At 34.0% G+C, this 14,818-nt stretch overlaps 2 protein-coding genes and 2 long non-coding RNA genes across 4 annotated transcripts; all 4 read left to right on the top strand.

Annotated features, from left to right (window-relative positions):
- Window positions 1-700: 700 nt before the first annotated feature.
- LOC145028962 (uncharacterized) lies at window positions 701-1,399 on the top strand. The gene is made up of 3 exons (XR_013676292.1): window positions 701-891; window positions 1,101-1,197; window positions 1,313-1,399. It is a non-coding gene; the product is annotated as an uncharacterized LOC145028962 (long non-coding RNA).
- Window positions 1,400-2,077: 678 nt separating this feature from the next.
- On the top strand, window positions 2,078-2,930 carry LOC145029893 (putative ubiquitin-like-specific protease 2B). The gene is made up of 5 exons (XM_078978341.1): window positions 2,078-2,177; window positions 2,250-2,340; window positions 2,461-2,580; window positions 2,652-2,777; window positions 2,925-2,930. Exons 1-5 carry the CDS (start codon window positions 2,128-2,130, stop codon window positions 2,928-2,930), a joined length of 393 nt encoding a protein of 130 aa, XP_078834467.1. The 5' UTR covers window positions 2,078-2,127.
- A 56-nt stretch (window positions 2,931-2,986) lies between these two features.
- LOC145028961 (uncharacterized) lies at window positions 2,987-3,491 on the top strand. Its single transcript, XR_013676291.1, has 2 exons — window positions 2,987-3,056; window positions 3,193-3,491. It is a non-coding gene; the product is annotated as an uncharacterized LOC145028961 (long non-coding RNA).
- Window positions 3,492-10,269: 6,778 nt separating this feature from the next.
- Window positions 10,270-12,033, top strand: LOC145029892 (polyphenol oxidase, chloroplastic-like). The gene has a single exon (XM_078978340.1). It carries the CDS (start codon window positions 10,270-10,272, stop codon window positions 12,031-12,033), a length of 1,764 nt encoding a protein of 587 aa, XP_078834466.1.
- The last annotated feature ends 2,785 nt before the right edge of the window (window positions 12,034-14,818 follow it).

Raw genomic sequence — 14,818 nt, 5'->3', positions numbered from 1 at the left:
GTTTCATATTTGTTCTAATCTTATTTCTTCTACCCTCTAAAAACACACAGATGAATGGGTGTCAAACACATGTTGATGACACTGAAAATCTAAAGTAAGTTATCAGTTACTACTTACTAGTTTTTGTTCTTTAAGCCTAAATGTTTTTTTTTTTTGCATAATTTAATTATTTTGCATATTTATAGGACACATCGAAGCATATTGGTTGGAAATATACGTGTGCTTTTTAACCCAAGTCGTGGGGATATTAAGCTCGGTCAGGTACTTAACAAAATTATTATTATTATTATTATTATTATTATTATTATAACAATGATTAAAAAAGTGTATTGTTTAACATAATCATACAGTTTGAGCAAATTTTGACACATTTGACTTTTTTTTTGACCAATAAGGTACGATTATTTCTTGCAAAGGCTCATAGATTTTTGGAGACATGGGGCAATATACCAATTATACTTGGTGGAGATTTTAATAGTATGCCTCAGGTATTAAATTAAATATGATTATATTGTTTTTTTAATAGTATGTATAAAGTAGAGTTAAACCTATACATTGTATTTAAATATATATTATAAAGAATTTAACCAATCTATATTTTATTTCACTTAAACATTTGTGTGTCCTCATCTATTCATATTTTTTTTCAGAGTGCAATGTATCAGTTCATAGCTTCACCAGAGTTTTTTTTTTTTTTTTTTTTTAGATGCAGAGTTTTATTTACTATGAATCTATGATGAATATCAATGTTTAATATTTTATGTTTATTGATTTATTTAATTTTTCTTCTCAGTTAAACATCCAACACCATGAACGCAAAAAAATATGTGGGCAGAATTGTCCATTACATTACCCAACATTTCAGTGTCATAGTAATTATTATTCTTCTAGGTCTGTTAATCCAATTATTTTTTCACCTCTTATCTGTGCAAAAGACATAAATGCCCTCCCCTCCCCCTCATCGAAAATTGCCTTAGAAAGCTTCTGCACTGTCCAGCTATTTTTGATAATGAGAACAAGGACATTTACATCTTTTGCACATATATAAGAAATTGCATTTTGTAGTATTTGTCCCATTTACATGAGTCCTTTTTTAAAAGGTGGAATAAAGAAGAAATAAGGTTAGCAACAGGAACAAAACACTCAACTTACCTTAAACACAAACTAAAACTCACAAGTGCATATCATGGAGTTCCTGTAAGTTTATTATTTTCTCTAATTTCCTTTTTATCTTTTTAAATTTTGTTTGTGCTTCAGTGTAATTATGTAATTTACAGTTTCTATATGAGTTGGTTATGATTTTTTTTTTCAGGCGACATGTTTGACAAGAGATGAATATGGAGAACCCTTAGCAACATCTTTTCACTCCAGATTTATGGGGACAGTTGATTACATATGGTAAATCTAATTACATATAGTTTATCCTAAAAGTTGAGTGCATATTTTACCTAACTTATTTGATGTCAAGTATGTCTAAAAATGCAAAAAAAAGTTTGTCAAAGACACTATCATTGACTTTTATGTCAAGTATGTTTACCTTACTTATTTGATGGAATGAATTACTTTCATAACAATCCATTTTACAAATATAAAAACTTAAATGTACATCAGACTAGAAGTCATTACATATGAAATTTTATTCTAACTTTCTAACTGATGATAGATACTTGAAGAACAAAATCAGGCCTGAAGAGAGACAGAGGTTTCATTTTTTCAATAGTTTTTTTCTTCCGGAAGCTAGCTGACCCAGAAAAAGAACCTCTAGATGCCCTTGAAGGGAAAACAGCTTTTCAACGCGTAAGAAAGTGGACATGAAAAGTTAATCTTTTTGAGAAAGACTTTGTCTTTATTCCTGTAATTTACAAGTAAGTTGGAAAACAGTTTGCTTTCTATACATTTCATTTGAACAGTTGACAATTATTTCTGTTGTTTGACAGCTATCATTGGAGTCTTATTGTGATGTGTCATCTTGGGAAAGTTGCGAAATACAAGGGTATATCTGTCATTTCTCTTTGACATCTTCAAGTATTTTATGAGGCATGGTTATCCCTTTTTTCTAATGTTATAATCTGGTTTATAGATGAAGAAGATGTAACTGAGTTGATTAAAGTGCCATGTGTTCTGCATATGGATCCTATCAGAGGTAGTCATACTGGTTTGAAAGGTCTTATGCAAAGGTAACATTTTTTTTATTATATAAACATTCTATTTTATTTTTAAATTATAAACCTTTAAATATGCCATTCTAGCTATCTGAAAGAAGAGTGGAAAGGGAGGCAGCAGGAGGCATCTAAAGATATATCATCAAGATTCGATAATCTACGCTTTATTTCACTTGAGGTATCATCTGGATAAATAATTTTTCAAAATTATTTGAGAAATGGAAAGGAAAAATATACGAGGGCAAAATTGTGAATTTGTATTAAATTCTAAAATCTGAATTTTGTGTTGCTTTTGTAGTTACCACAGCAGCCGAATTCATTCGACTGTGGTTTATTCTTGCTCCATTATGTAGAACTTTTCTTGGAGCAAGCCCCGATTAATTTTAATCCATTTAAAATCACAAAAAGTGTCCACTTTGTAAGGACATGGACCATTTATGTAAAAATTAATAATATAAGTGAGTTGTTGTTTGTGAATATGTGACTCAGCTAAATACGGATTGGTCTCCACCTACTGATGCATCCTTGAAAAGGGTGGTTATTCAGAGACTGGTGTATGATCTCTTACAACAACCTTATAATGAAGCTGAAGCCTTTTACAAAGTATTTTCCCAAGTAAGTGCAAAAAGATTTCTTTTGGCAAAGTTTCATATCAATTTTGATCCTTGTGTTAACTTTAACAACCCTTTTGTTAAATTAATAAATATGACTGTTTTGCCCTTATCCGATTCTTGGATTTTATATTTCATTGGATGCTTGCAGCTTTGACCAGCCTTTTGAAGAAGTTATATATCTAAAAGAGGATGTTGATGCTGTTTCCATTAGTAAGAGAGACGTTGATTTGCTGCTACCAGACACATTTGTCAATGACACCATCATTGACTTTTATGTCAAGTATGTTTATCTTACTTATTTGATGGAATAAATTACTTTCATAACAATCCATATTACAAATATAAAAACTTAAATGTACATCAGACTAGAAGTCTTTACATATGAAATTGTATTCTAAATTTCTAACTGATGACAGATACTTGAAGAACAAAATCAGCAAAATGAAGCCACTTGATTTAAATCTTGCAGCATTATCAGCAAAATGCAATAAAGACTTGGAGTTGAATTTGGCTAAGTCATTATTGAGTGAGATGGGCCAATGTACAACTGCTTATCCATATAATCAACTGTTTGGAGCATTAGTCTTAAAGAATTATGAAAGGAAAGATGCAACGTTGGAATTTGATGTACATAGTAGATTAGATGCAAATTTATATATTGTAAGAAATAGAATTGTATGACATTAGATTTATGCAATGGATTCTATTTTTTGTATATGGTATTTTATTTGCTATTATGAAACATTAAATACAAATTTAATTTGAAAATAAGTAAATATATAAATAATATATTTTTTTAAACATTTAAAATTATGATACGCGAAAATGTGTGTCATATTCATTTATGACATGGCCTTTCTTGACAGGGGCTTTCTTGATACGCATTGCGTGTCATTAACACGCGCGTCGTAAGGTTACGACACACGAATGCGTGTCGTCTTCCTTTATGACAGGGCCTTCCTTGATACGCCTTGCGTGTCGTAAACGCGCGTCGTAATTGCACGTCGTAAATGAGCGTCATAAATGCGCGTCGTCTCTCTTTATGACAGGGCCTTCCTTGACGCGCATTTGCGCGTCGTCTGAGCCTTTTACGACGCGCAATGAGCGTTGTAAAAGGCTGTTTTTCTAGTAGTGAAATGAGGGTGGAAGAGGTGGTATTTATAGGGTGAAATGTGGCTGAACTTGGTGCCACATGTCACCATCTGGTGGCAAGCCTTGGGGAGAAAGCAATGGCCAAGATTGTGCCACATCACCCATTTTCGCACAGCACACTTCCGACTTCTAAAATCCATAACATTCACGTACGACTTCCGTTTTTGATGTTCTTTATATCCATGCGTAGGTAATAATAAGATCTACAACTTTCATTTTGACTCCGTCGGCTAATTCTCGACCGATCTTAAATTTAACAGTAAAAGGAGATTATACTGTTAAACGTCTGCGTAAAATTCATAACTTCTACATACAGACTCTGTTTTTGTCTGTCTTTTTACCGTTGATTTCCTGTTAATGAGATCTTCAACTCTCATTTACGTTGCATAAGCCAAAAACCGCTCGAACTAAAATTCGAGTTTTGGGTCGTGCACTGCTAAGCCGAATCTTAGAAAAATCATAACTTCCTCATACGAAGTCAGATTTGGACGTTCTTTTTATGGATGTTCTTGGTTTAACATATACTACAACTTTGGTTTAGATCACTAAGGCTAAAAATCCCTTCATCGTAAATTCACTATTTACGTCTCCCGGTATAGTGTCGGTTTTGCCGTAAAATTTCGACGGGCTATAACTTCTTCGTTATAACTCGGATTTTGGCGTTCTTTATATCCTCGGAATCCTTGTTTTGACCACTACAACTTTGTGTAGAGATATCGGGCTTATCTCACACTTTAATTTTGACACTTATTTTTATTCTTTATTAAATATATATTTATAATAAAGTAATAAGCACACAAATACACATAATTCACATAGAATTAGAATATTTCATCTTTATTACATCAAAAAGAGTTGACCTAGACTATTACATCATCTAAAAAGGCTTAGCCCCGAAACCCGGACGTTACAGCTCACGACGGCGACACAATAGTGAAGGGTGGCTGGTAGTAGTCCCGATGGAGAGAATGAGAGAGATCTAGAGAGAGGGGAGAGTAGTGATCTCAAGATTAGAAATATTAGGGTGATGTGGACCACCAAATGAGTGGCAAGTGCCATCATTCTAAAGGTGATGCTTGGCCCTTCCTCGATTCACGTGCAAACATCCGACGAAAAACGACATCTCTCAAATTTTCTGAAAACACTAGTTCGATGTCTCGAAGCTGGTGATTCTAATTATGTAATCAGAATTTTCTAATGAAAGGCAAAACTGATCCAAAAACATGTTTGAAGTCGTAACTCAGTTGTTTTCCGGTTTTGCGTTTTGTCTGATTTTGCAAAAGTATTATAACTTCGTGATATGAAACTTTCAAAATTAGAATCAAATACTATAATATAGTCTGGTTCCAAAAACATATTAAAAAATACTTAAGAAACGCATAGCTATCCATACGAAGCGTTTTAAAGTCCATTTATGGATATTTAGTTATATAACTGATGGTTTGCACATACGAGCTCCATTTTTGACGTTCTTCATATTCGTGAAATTGTGTTAACGTGTTCTATCTTCTTAGAGTATTATCTGTATATGAATATGCTTAATACATAAATCTCATTTTATATATTAAGATGGGATCATAAATTTCATCTTTTAATACACCAAGTTATTACTCATGTATTGTGATTAGTGTTTTGTTCCTCAACGATCTAGATCCATTGAAGACTTGAGTGGTATTCCGTTAGAATTTCTAAGTATAAAAACTTTAATTCTATTAAATAGGTGGAATATACTACCTTATGTATGTTACAAATTCGGATGTTCACATGACTTAGCCCAGTGCACGATGTCCTAATTTTAGCGGTTGTCATAATCCAATGCTAGACTTCTTGTCAACTTCATACAGTACTTTCAAAACAATATTGTAGTTCAAAACAATGTTGATTATAATGACGAGCACGAGATTGAAGTACCTTCGCAAATGGGTAGTGTCGATAATGTTTCTGAGGGAGAGATGATTATGAATTAAACGATGCATATGTAATGGAAAACTTTATATGTATATGTTTATTTGTAATAGAAACTTTATTTGGATTCCAAATTCAAATTTTAACTTTTATTCATATTATGCTTCAATATTGTACATCTTATAATTTTGTAGGTTATATATGGGGCTTACATGGATGATATTGTTTTACATCATGGCCAATGTGATGGGACTCAGACATGGAGGTGATAGAGTCGAGGATCCACCAGCTCTAGTAAGCTTTGGTCGTGGACAACAAGAAATGGATGGTAGGTCTTATTATGATTTATTTAATTGCTATTTTTATTCATTTATTATAAACTATCGTGACTAATATTTTTAATTATGATTTTCAGCTGTTCAACCAAAAAGAACAAGAGGATTATCGAAAAACATCAAACTCTCAAAGTTGTTATTAAAAAACAAGGGAAACCTGTGACTTTAGATTTTGATAGAGATGTTACATGTTCCCCTAGAAGCATGACAATATGTTTAACCATGAGATTGGACGATATATGTCGGAGAACATCCCTTTTAGCATATATGGTTGGGACAATGTTTCCTTGGATCAGTTTAATTTGATATGTTGGTAATTTGTAACTTCATATTTGTTAGTTTAGTTATATGTTGATAATTTGTAGTTTGATAATTGTTAGGGGCTGTTTGTTTAACTCTTAATTACAAAATTAAGAGGCAATGTCTTAAAAATTCAGATTCAGATTGTTTGTTTGCCTCTTATATTTTACCTCTTAAAATTGTAAATACCTCTTAATTTTTCAGATATTAAGCAACATCTAAATTTTAAAAAGAAAGACGTATTCCTACTGTGACCTAGACATTGACCTACACCAAAACATGCCTCCTCTTCTTCTCCTCCCTCTGTGTGTCTTCTTCCCTTCACCCCCCGATTCGTCGGCGAAGCTGCTCCCCGACGACACCGCCTGAAACGTCACCTTCCCCGCCATTTGGAACGATAATTCGTCCTCCGCCTCCGACAACATGTTCGTTTCTTCCTTATTTTTTTCCCTCAACTCGATATTTTTTCTATTTTTATAAATGATTTGGTTTGAAATAAACGAAATCAACTTTCTCTTCTTCATCCATAGAAAGAGGGGAATATTACTAATCGTTTGTAAGCTCTGACTACACCTCAACACAACCTCTGACTACACGTTGGCGCAACTTTTCCTGCAGCAGCTCTGCCTCCAGCTCCGGTTGCAGGTCCGCTTTTCGTTCTTCCTTTATAAACAATTCCTTTGATTTTAATCTGAGCTTTAACTTCCGATAATGGATTGATTGATTATGCAAGTTTTGTATTGATTGATATGGGGTGATTTTGTATTGATTGACTATGCAGGTTTGATCCACTTATCACAAAGAGTCTAATAATCGATTGGTTAACATTACAGATTCTGATAATCGACTGTCACAAAGATGCAAACTTGTTTCTCTTTGGTAGGTATGCTTCTTGTAATATCAAAGATTCACAGATTGTGTCATTCTGATATAGATGTTTGTTTAGATGCTTTTATTTAATAAGTAATAACTGCAAATTTTTTATATCCCACATGCTTTTATTCTGCCATTCTGAAATTTTGATGTTGAAATTAGATTTGTGTTTGATGTTCTAGCTGTTATCATAAATTATGCATTACTTTTGCTGAATTGTGCATTTGTTTTGTTGAAATTTTGTTAAAAATGTGCCTTTGATTTTATAGCAATCGAGGAGAACAATGGTCAAGAACAAGAGGGAGAGAATGATGGCCAAAACATACACGATATGGAATGGAGTTTAGAAGGCAACGAATATATGGATAATTTACGTGACCGATTGCGAATCAATTAGGGTCAAATTAAATTTGTAGGATTTTATTTGGATTTTGGTATGAATTTGTGGATTTAAAAATGTTTATGTTTGATTTGGATTTGTGTTTAATTTTGATTTATGCTAAATTTGGATTTTATATCGTGTTTATATTTCTTTTATATTTCTTTAAGAAATTTATTAGGTTATTTTCTAAACAAACACTTGGATTCAATAAAAAATAAAACAGAAGGGTAAAATGGTCATTTTAATAATTCAGCACAACAATTCAGAGGTTTCAACCAAACAACATGTTAAACATTCAGCTCTTAGAATTTCAGATGCTCTTAGAAATTTATATCTCTTAAAAATTCAGATCTTAAAAATGCAGATCCTGCAAAATAGTCCCTTAGTTTTATAGTTTGATATGTTGGTAATACATTTTTTTTTTTGCTTATATTTTTGTAGATTGTTGGTTTAACTTATAAGATTATGTTGTTTCTTTTGTAGTTGAATATGCTTCAAACAATGTTAAAAAACCTCAATATGTAGTATGACACTTGAAGAATGGTTTCGATCCTTGTCACCACGAAGAAATGATATCTGAGGGAACAAGGGGGAAACAAGGGGAACGATGATATCATGTAGCTAGTTTTGGCATTTATGTAATGTTTTGTAAAATTATAACATATATTTTGCACTTAAAAGTTTGGATTAATATTTTGGGATTAATATTTTGCACTTAAATAAATGTGATTTTGGTTTTGGTTTTCATTTGGTTTGGATTTCACACAACTCGTCTTCATCACTTCCTCTAGACTATCTTCATCGTCTCTCTACAATTGCTTCAAGGATATACATGTTTGAAGCCTCTACAATCTCTAGGATTTGTAGATTCGAGACAGTGACATTAAGATAGAAGCTTTGGTTCGTAATTGGCAGAGAGATGACTAAAGAGAACTTAATTTAGAGGTTGTCATGGGCGTCGTACATGAGAAACTAGTGGTAGTCGGACTCTCCTTCCCTTCCCTGCCTCCTTGTGTTCAGTCGTCGAAAAATCTTACTTTTCTCGTTGGAAAACTCCACTGAAAAACACTAGATTCCAACAAAAAAACAACGTGCGTTGTCGATCTACAATCTAAAGACTCTAATTTGCACTATCGACCATCTACACCATCTCTGAAAACCTTCAAATCGATATACGTTGTAACTTAGTCGATCTACGTTGTAACTCTGTGGATCTTCACCATCGAACATATATATGCTTCATAGATCTGCATTTTAAATCCGCCGATTTGCATCGTCGGACGTTGGATCCATCGATTTGCATTGTTGTAGATTTGTACCATCACCACCTTCGTATATGTCGTCGTTGGTTTGGTTTGGACTATACTATCACAACCGAGAACACTCTCTCTTTTCTCGGATTCAAGTTTGATTTACGGTTTGGATTTCGATTTTATTTCTGGTACCGAAGGTAAAGATGGTTTACTCCTGTGGCAGAGGTGGTGGCTTTCCAGCTAGGTGGGGTGAGGATGAATATGGGATGGAGCAAAATGGAATGGTGGATGGTGCCGAAATCGAAATCGGGAGGTCGTGTAGATGGTCGAATGGTGGAATCTAGTATTTTTCGGTTGAGTTCGCGTTTTCCGGCGAGAGGAGTGATATTTTTTAATTAAATGATAATTTAAAAAAGGTAAAAGAAATTAGTAAGCGTAAATCAGTCTTTTTAGAACGGACAAGGACTAAGCGTGCAATTAAAATATAAAATAGGGGCGATACGAGTTAAAAGTTGTTAGCACCAACCACATAGATTACTCTAAACCATATGAACCATCGATGTAATTTACCCTTTATTTTATTTATATAAAAGTGGTGACGTGGAGCAATGGATATTTCTTAATAGGGCTGTAAACGAACTGTTCGGCGAACCGTTCGTGAATTATTCGGCGGAAAGTTCGTTTATGTTCGTTTATTTAATAAATAAGCGAACATGAACAAAAATTATCGTTCGTTTAGTTAAATGAACGAACATGAACAATAGTCTCGTTTGTTAATTTATGTTGGTGAACGTTCGTTTATGTTCATTCGTTTAAGTTTATTTATATTCATTTATATTCAATTTTTTTATATTATATTACTATATTATATGTTCGTTTATGTTTATATATGTTCAATTGTTTTTTTTATATATTTGTTTGTTTATGTTTGTTAGTTTATGTTCGTTTAACATGTTCACGAACATAAACGAACGAGCATGAACAAAGTAATTTGTTAAACGAACGAACATGAACAACAAAATCGTATTTGTTTATCCGTTCATGTTCGTTTGTTGTTCGGCTAATTTAAACGAATGAACATGAACAAGACCTTGTTCGTGTTCGTTTGGTTCGTTTACAGCCCTATTCCTTAAGATGAAAAGGATGCAGTGAAGGTGAAGACTCAGTACACCTAATTGCCTAATATCATAACTTCAGTTATCAAATTAAAAGGATAAATTAGTAAAATTGGATTCTCATACGCGCTTATATAAATATATACCTCTTCACATATCTCGCACTTAAACTAAAACTATGGCATCCTTTGCACCATCACCAACCAAAACCCCTACTGGCACCACCTCCACCGGTGCAAGGAACTTCTCTTCCTCATTCACATACTCTTCTTCCTTCTCTTTTAAGTTATCTCAAGTTCCCACAGCCTTCTCCTACCACCCCCCTGCGGTTTCATGCAAAACCATAGGTGATGACAACCACCATGCAAACTCCGGCAAACTTGATAGGAGAAACGTTTTATTAGGGATTGGAGGTCTTTATGGTGCCACCACCACTTTTGGACCTAATTCATTGGCCTTTGCTGATCCAGTCATGGCACCCGACGTCACAAAATGTGGTCCAGCTGAATTACCCACAGGTGTTGAACCCATAAATTGTTGCCCTCCAATCACCACAAATATTCTCGACTTCAAACCACCGCCGTCAAATACTCTCCGTGTCAGGCCGGCAGCACATTTGGTTGTTAATGAAGATTACATAGCCAAATTCAATAAAGCTATCGAGCTCATGAAAGCTCTCCCACATGATGATCCTCGCAACTTCATGCAACAAGCTAACATTCATTGTGCGTATTGCGATGGCTCGTATAAACAAGTCGGTTTCCCAAATCTGGAACATCAAGTACATACCTCATGGCTATTCATTCCTTACCATCGCTATTACGTATACTTTTTCGAGAAAATTTGTGGCAAATTAATTGATGACCCAAATTTCGCTATTCCATTTTGGAACTGGGATGCACCAGATGGTATGCAAATCCCTGATATTTTTACAAATAAGAATTCTGAATTATACGATCCTCTTCGCGATACGAATCATCAACCACCGTCTGTGGTTGATCTCGACTTCAATGGTGTCGACAAAAATCTGAGCCGCTCTGATCTAACGTCCAGAAATCTCAGAGTTATGTATAGACAAATGGTGTCTGGTGCAAAGACTGCTAGTCTTTTCATGGGTAGACCTTATCGTGCAGGTGATGAGGCTAACCCTGGTTCTGGCTCCATCGAGGTGTCACCACATGCTCCGGTTCATAACTGGACCGGAGATCCGAAACAAAAGAATTGGGAAGACATGGGTACCTTTTATTCTGCTGCTAGAGATCCTATATTCTATGCACATCATGCGAATATCGATAGAATGTGGTCAATATGGAAAACTCTAGGTGGAAAGGATTTTACAGATAACGACTGGCTTGATTCATCGTTCGTGTTCTATGATGAGAACGCTGACTTGGTTCGAGCCAAGGTGAGGGATTGTTGTGACTCTAAGAATCTTGGCTATGTTTATCAAGATGTAGATATACCATGGATAAACTACAAACCTTATCGACCACCGAAAAGGGCTCCTGTATCCTACGACCATATACCATATGCAAAATTTGTTTTTCCAGGGAATCTTGATAAGGTGATAAAAGTGCTGGTTCCAAGGCGGAAGAAATCGAGGAGCAAGAAAGAGAAAGAGGAAGAAGAAGAAATTTTGGTGATCGATGGGATTGAAGTGAAGACAGATGAGTTTGTGAAGTTTGATGTTTTAATTAATAATGAAGATGATGGGATGAGCGCCACAGCGGATCAAGTTGAGTTCGCAGGAAGTTTTGTGAATGTCCCTCATAACCATGAACATGGTAAGAATATGAAGACAAGATTGAGGTTAGGGATAAGTGAGCTTTTGGAGGATTTGAGGGCTGATAATGATGAAAAGGTGTTGGTGACATTGGTGCCCAAAACTAAAGGCAGTGGAATTTCCATTCAAGAGATAAATATCGAGCATGAAGATCGATAAAAATAAGTTCTCATTTTCTTTAAAAATTAAAGTATGGTCGTGATCGAGAAAGATATTATGTTTTTCAGTATGTAATACGTACCATATAAAAATAATTTTCGTAATCTAATGTAGATATGATTCGAACGTTTGGAATTTAATTGCAAGTCATGAAATGTACTTCGTCACTTGTTTACTCTCAAATGAAATTTAATTATATCATCACTATATATAGTATTGTTGTATCCATCATTTTACATTTAACTCATAAAGATTTATTTTTGATGAATTCGGAGTTGCGTTCATAGTTTGGGCGGAAGGTTATCAACGAGTTGGAGCTCTTTTTAACCTCATTTTTGGCCGATTTTCAATTTTAAATTATTTAGTTTTAATTGAAAACCCAGATGATTAATATTGATAAGGCGTTTAATTTCAATAATCTTATGACAATTCTATTTTTTTTAAAATTCGACAAAGCATGAGAAATTTGGCAGAGAGATATCATTTTAGAATATACCATGTTACAACTTTAGTATATGTGTTTATTTAAGTTTTTTATAATCAAGTCAACTTGATTACAATTTTAACCATATGCATCCCTAAGCTATGTTTTGACATACCAAAGTTCTCCAAGGCCAGAGGGAATGATGTTATGGGTGTACCATGGCAAAGACCTCCCACCTCATTTTCGTCATACAAAGGGAGTAGGGTTGGAGCTTCAACGTTTGCTTCGGGGGGTCGGAAATATAATATGTAAAAAAATTGTTATGTAGGGGGGTCACAGTCAAAATTTTATATTTTTGGACCAAAAATATATAAAATGAAAGTATGAGGGTTGTTTATAACTAAAAAATCAGGGGGGGGGGGGCACAACCCCCCTTGCCTTTATAAAGCTCCGCCAATGAAAGGGAGTGATGCGTGGTTATATATTGTGGCAAGAAAGGAAGGAGAAGAGATAAAATGTGAAAAGAAAACAATGAATAACTTGCAGTGGGTTGCCATTTTGTCATGCCAATTGAGATGGAGCGGTGTAGGCCACGCCACCTTGATGGCACCCATGCACCATGTAGGGTGTATTTTAAGCGCACACCTAAGATGCCAAAGAGTCACAACAGAGATGTAAAGAGACTCCTTGTATAAAAACCAAAGCTTTCAAATTTCCTAAATACTACCAAAGCTTTCAGATGTCTAAAAACACAAGTGATTTGTTTATTAACATACTAATCACTAAGTGTATCAAACTTTTAACACAAAACTTCATCAATGGTCCCTGTGGTTTCACAAAGTTTAGTCCTTAAGTTTAAAAAAAAAAAAAAAACTCACTGATGGTCCGTGCTGTTTCAAAACTTTTAACAATAGTTATTTTATTTTTTGGTCGTTAATAGAAAGGCATTTCCGTCATTTCACAAAACGGGGACTATTTATAAAGTTTTTTGTTATTAAAAAAGATAAAAGGAAATATAATTATTTAATGTATATAAAGGGTCTCTCTCTCTCTCTCTCTCTCTCTCTCTATATATATATATATATATATATATATATATATATATATATATATATATATGCTTAGGTTTCCTATCTACTATCTCGGAGTCATCTTTTCAAGACCAAACGTTGGCTATGCCATATGAACATGGAAATTGAATCTACACCAAGGTACCAATTGACATAGAAAAAGACGAAGGCAATGATTTTTACTTGTAGTGATGATGTTATACTTAATAGAAATGATGATGTTTGAGGGGAGAGGGAGACGAACCTAATTCTATATTTTGGAAACCCAATTCCGTGAAACAAAAGAAAAGTTGAAGTGAAATTCTCTAATTTTGATCAAAACAAGCTCCAATATCGCCTCTAACATCTAACATGCCCACAATATTGTTTTGGAACTCCGATTTCGTGACTCCAACCTGAAATTCAATCAAAATTTGTTTCATGTTTCAATTAAATGAGCTTCCATTATGATTCTAAGCTTCTAAACCTAAAATCTTGTTAAAATTTAAGCAAATCAGTTCAAATTTGAACTAAACAAACTCTGCTTTGGAATCTACATTCCAAAAGCCACTAACAGCAATAAGCATGGAATCCATTTGTCAAAAGAATCAAGTGGAATCCATTTGAAATAAGAAAATGTGTTCCTTGAAGATGGGAATAGTGGAAGAAAAACGAATTGACGGCTAGTGGTTTATGGTGATTGTTTTCTTGAAAGTCTTTAGGGCTCCGATTCTCAAAATCAAAGAACATCCTATTTGGTTCAATTTCACGATTAGAACAAAAAAAACCCAAATGAAAACTATTACATAGGGGTAAAAAGCTTGAATCTTTCCATGTAAATATGGTATGTGGATATCGATAGATTGGATGGAATGAATAGATGAAGACTGACCTTTGTTCCCTCACTTGATTATGGCAATCATAGGTTGTGCTAGTGATGTCTGGTTGTGATGTTCCAGAGAAAAACATAAAGAAGAATACACTAGATCGAAATTTACAATGTTTCCCGATTCAAAGTGTATGTTCATCCTAACCTGTTTGTTCGTCTTCATTTGGGTTTCTTATGCATGATCTGTAATGATATTATACACATGTCTAAGTTCTTGAAATCTAGGGTGTTCGATGGTAGGTTTCTTAATTGATTTATGAAATGTCTTTTGAATTTTGGTTTTGATTTTTGATTTTTATAATGATGGATTTCTTAAAAATCAAGAACATGAACTTAGAGATGAACACTTGGATATTCGATTCTTGGGTTAAAGCACAAACTTAAAAAATCATTTCCTGAAGAACACATCTTTGATTTCTTTTT

This window comes from Lactuca saligna, chromosome 2 (genome assembly GCF_052625555.1).
Source record: "Lactuca saligna cultivar CGN05327 chromosome 2, ASM5262555v1, whole genome shotgun sequence".
Lineage (NCBI taxonomy): Eukaryota > Viridiplantae > Streptophyta > Magnoliopsida > Asterales > Asteraceae > Lactuca > Lactuca saligna.
The sequence above is the reverse complement of the archived record's forward strand: the minus strand, read 5'-3'. Positions and strand labels throughout refer to the sequence as shown.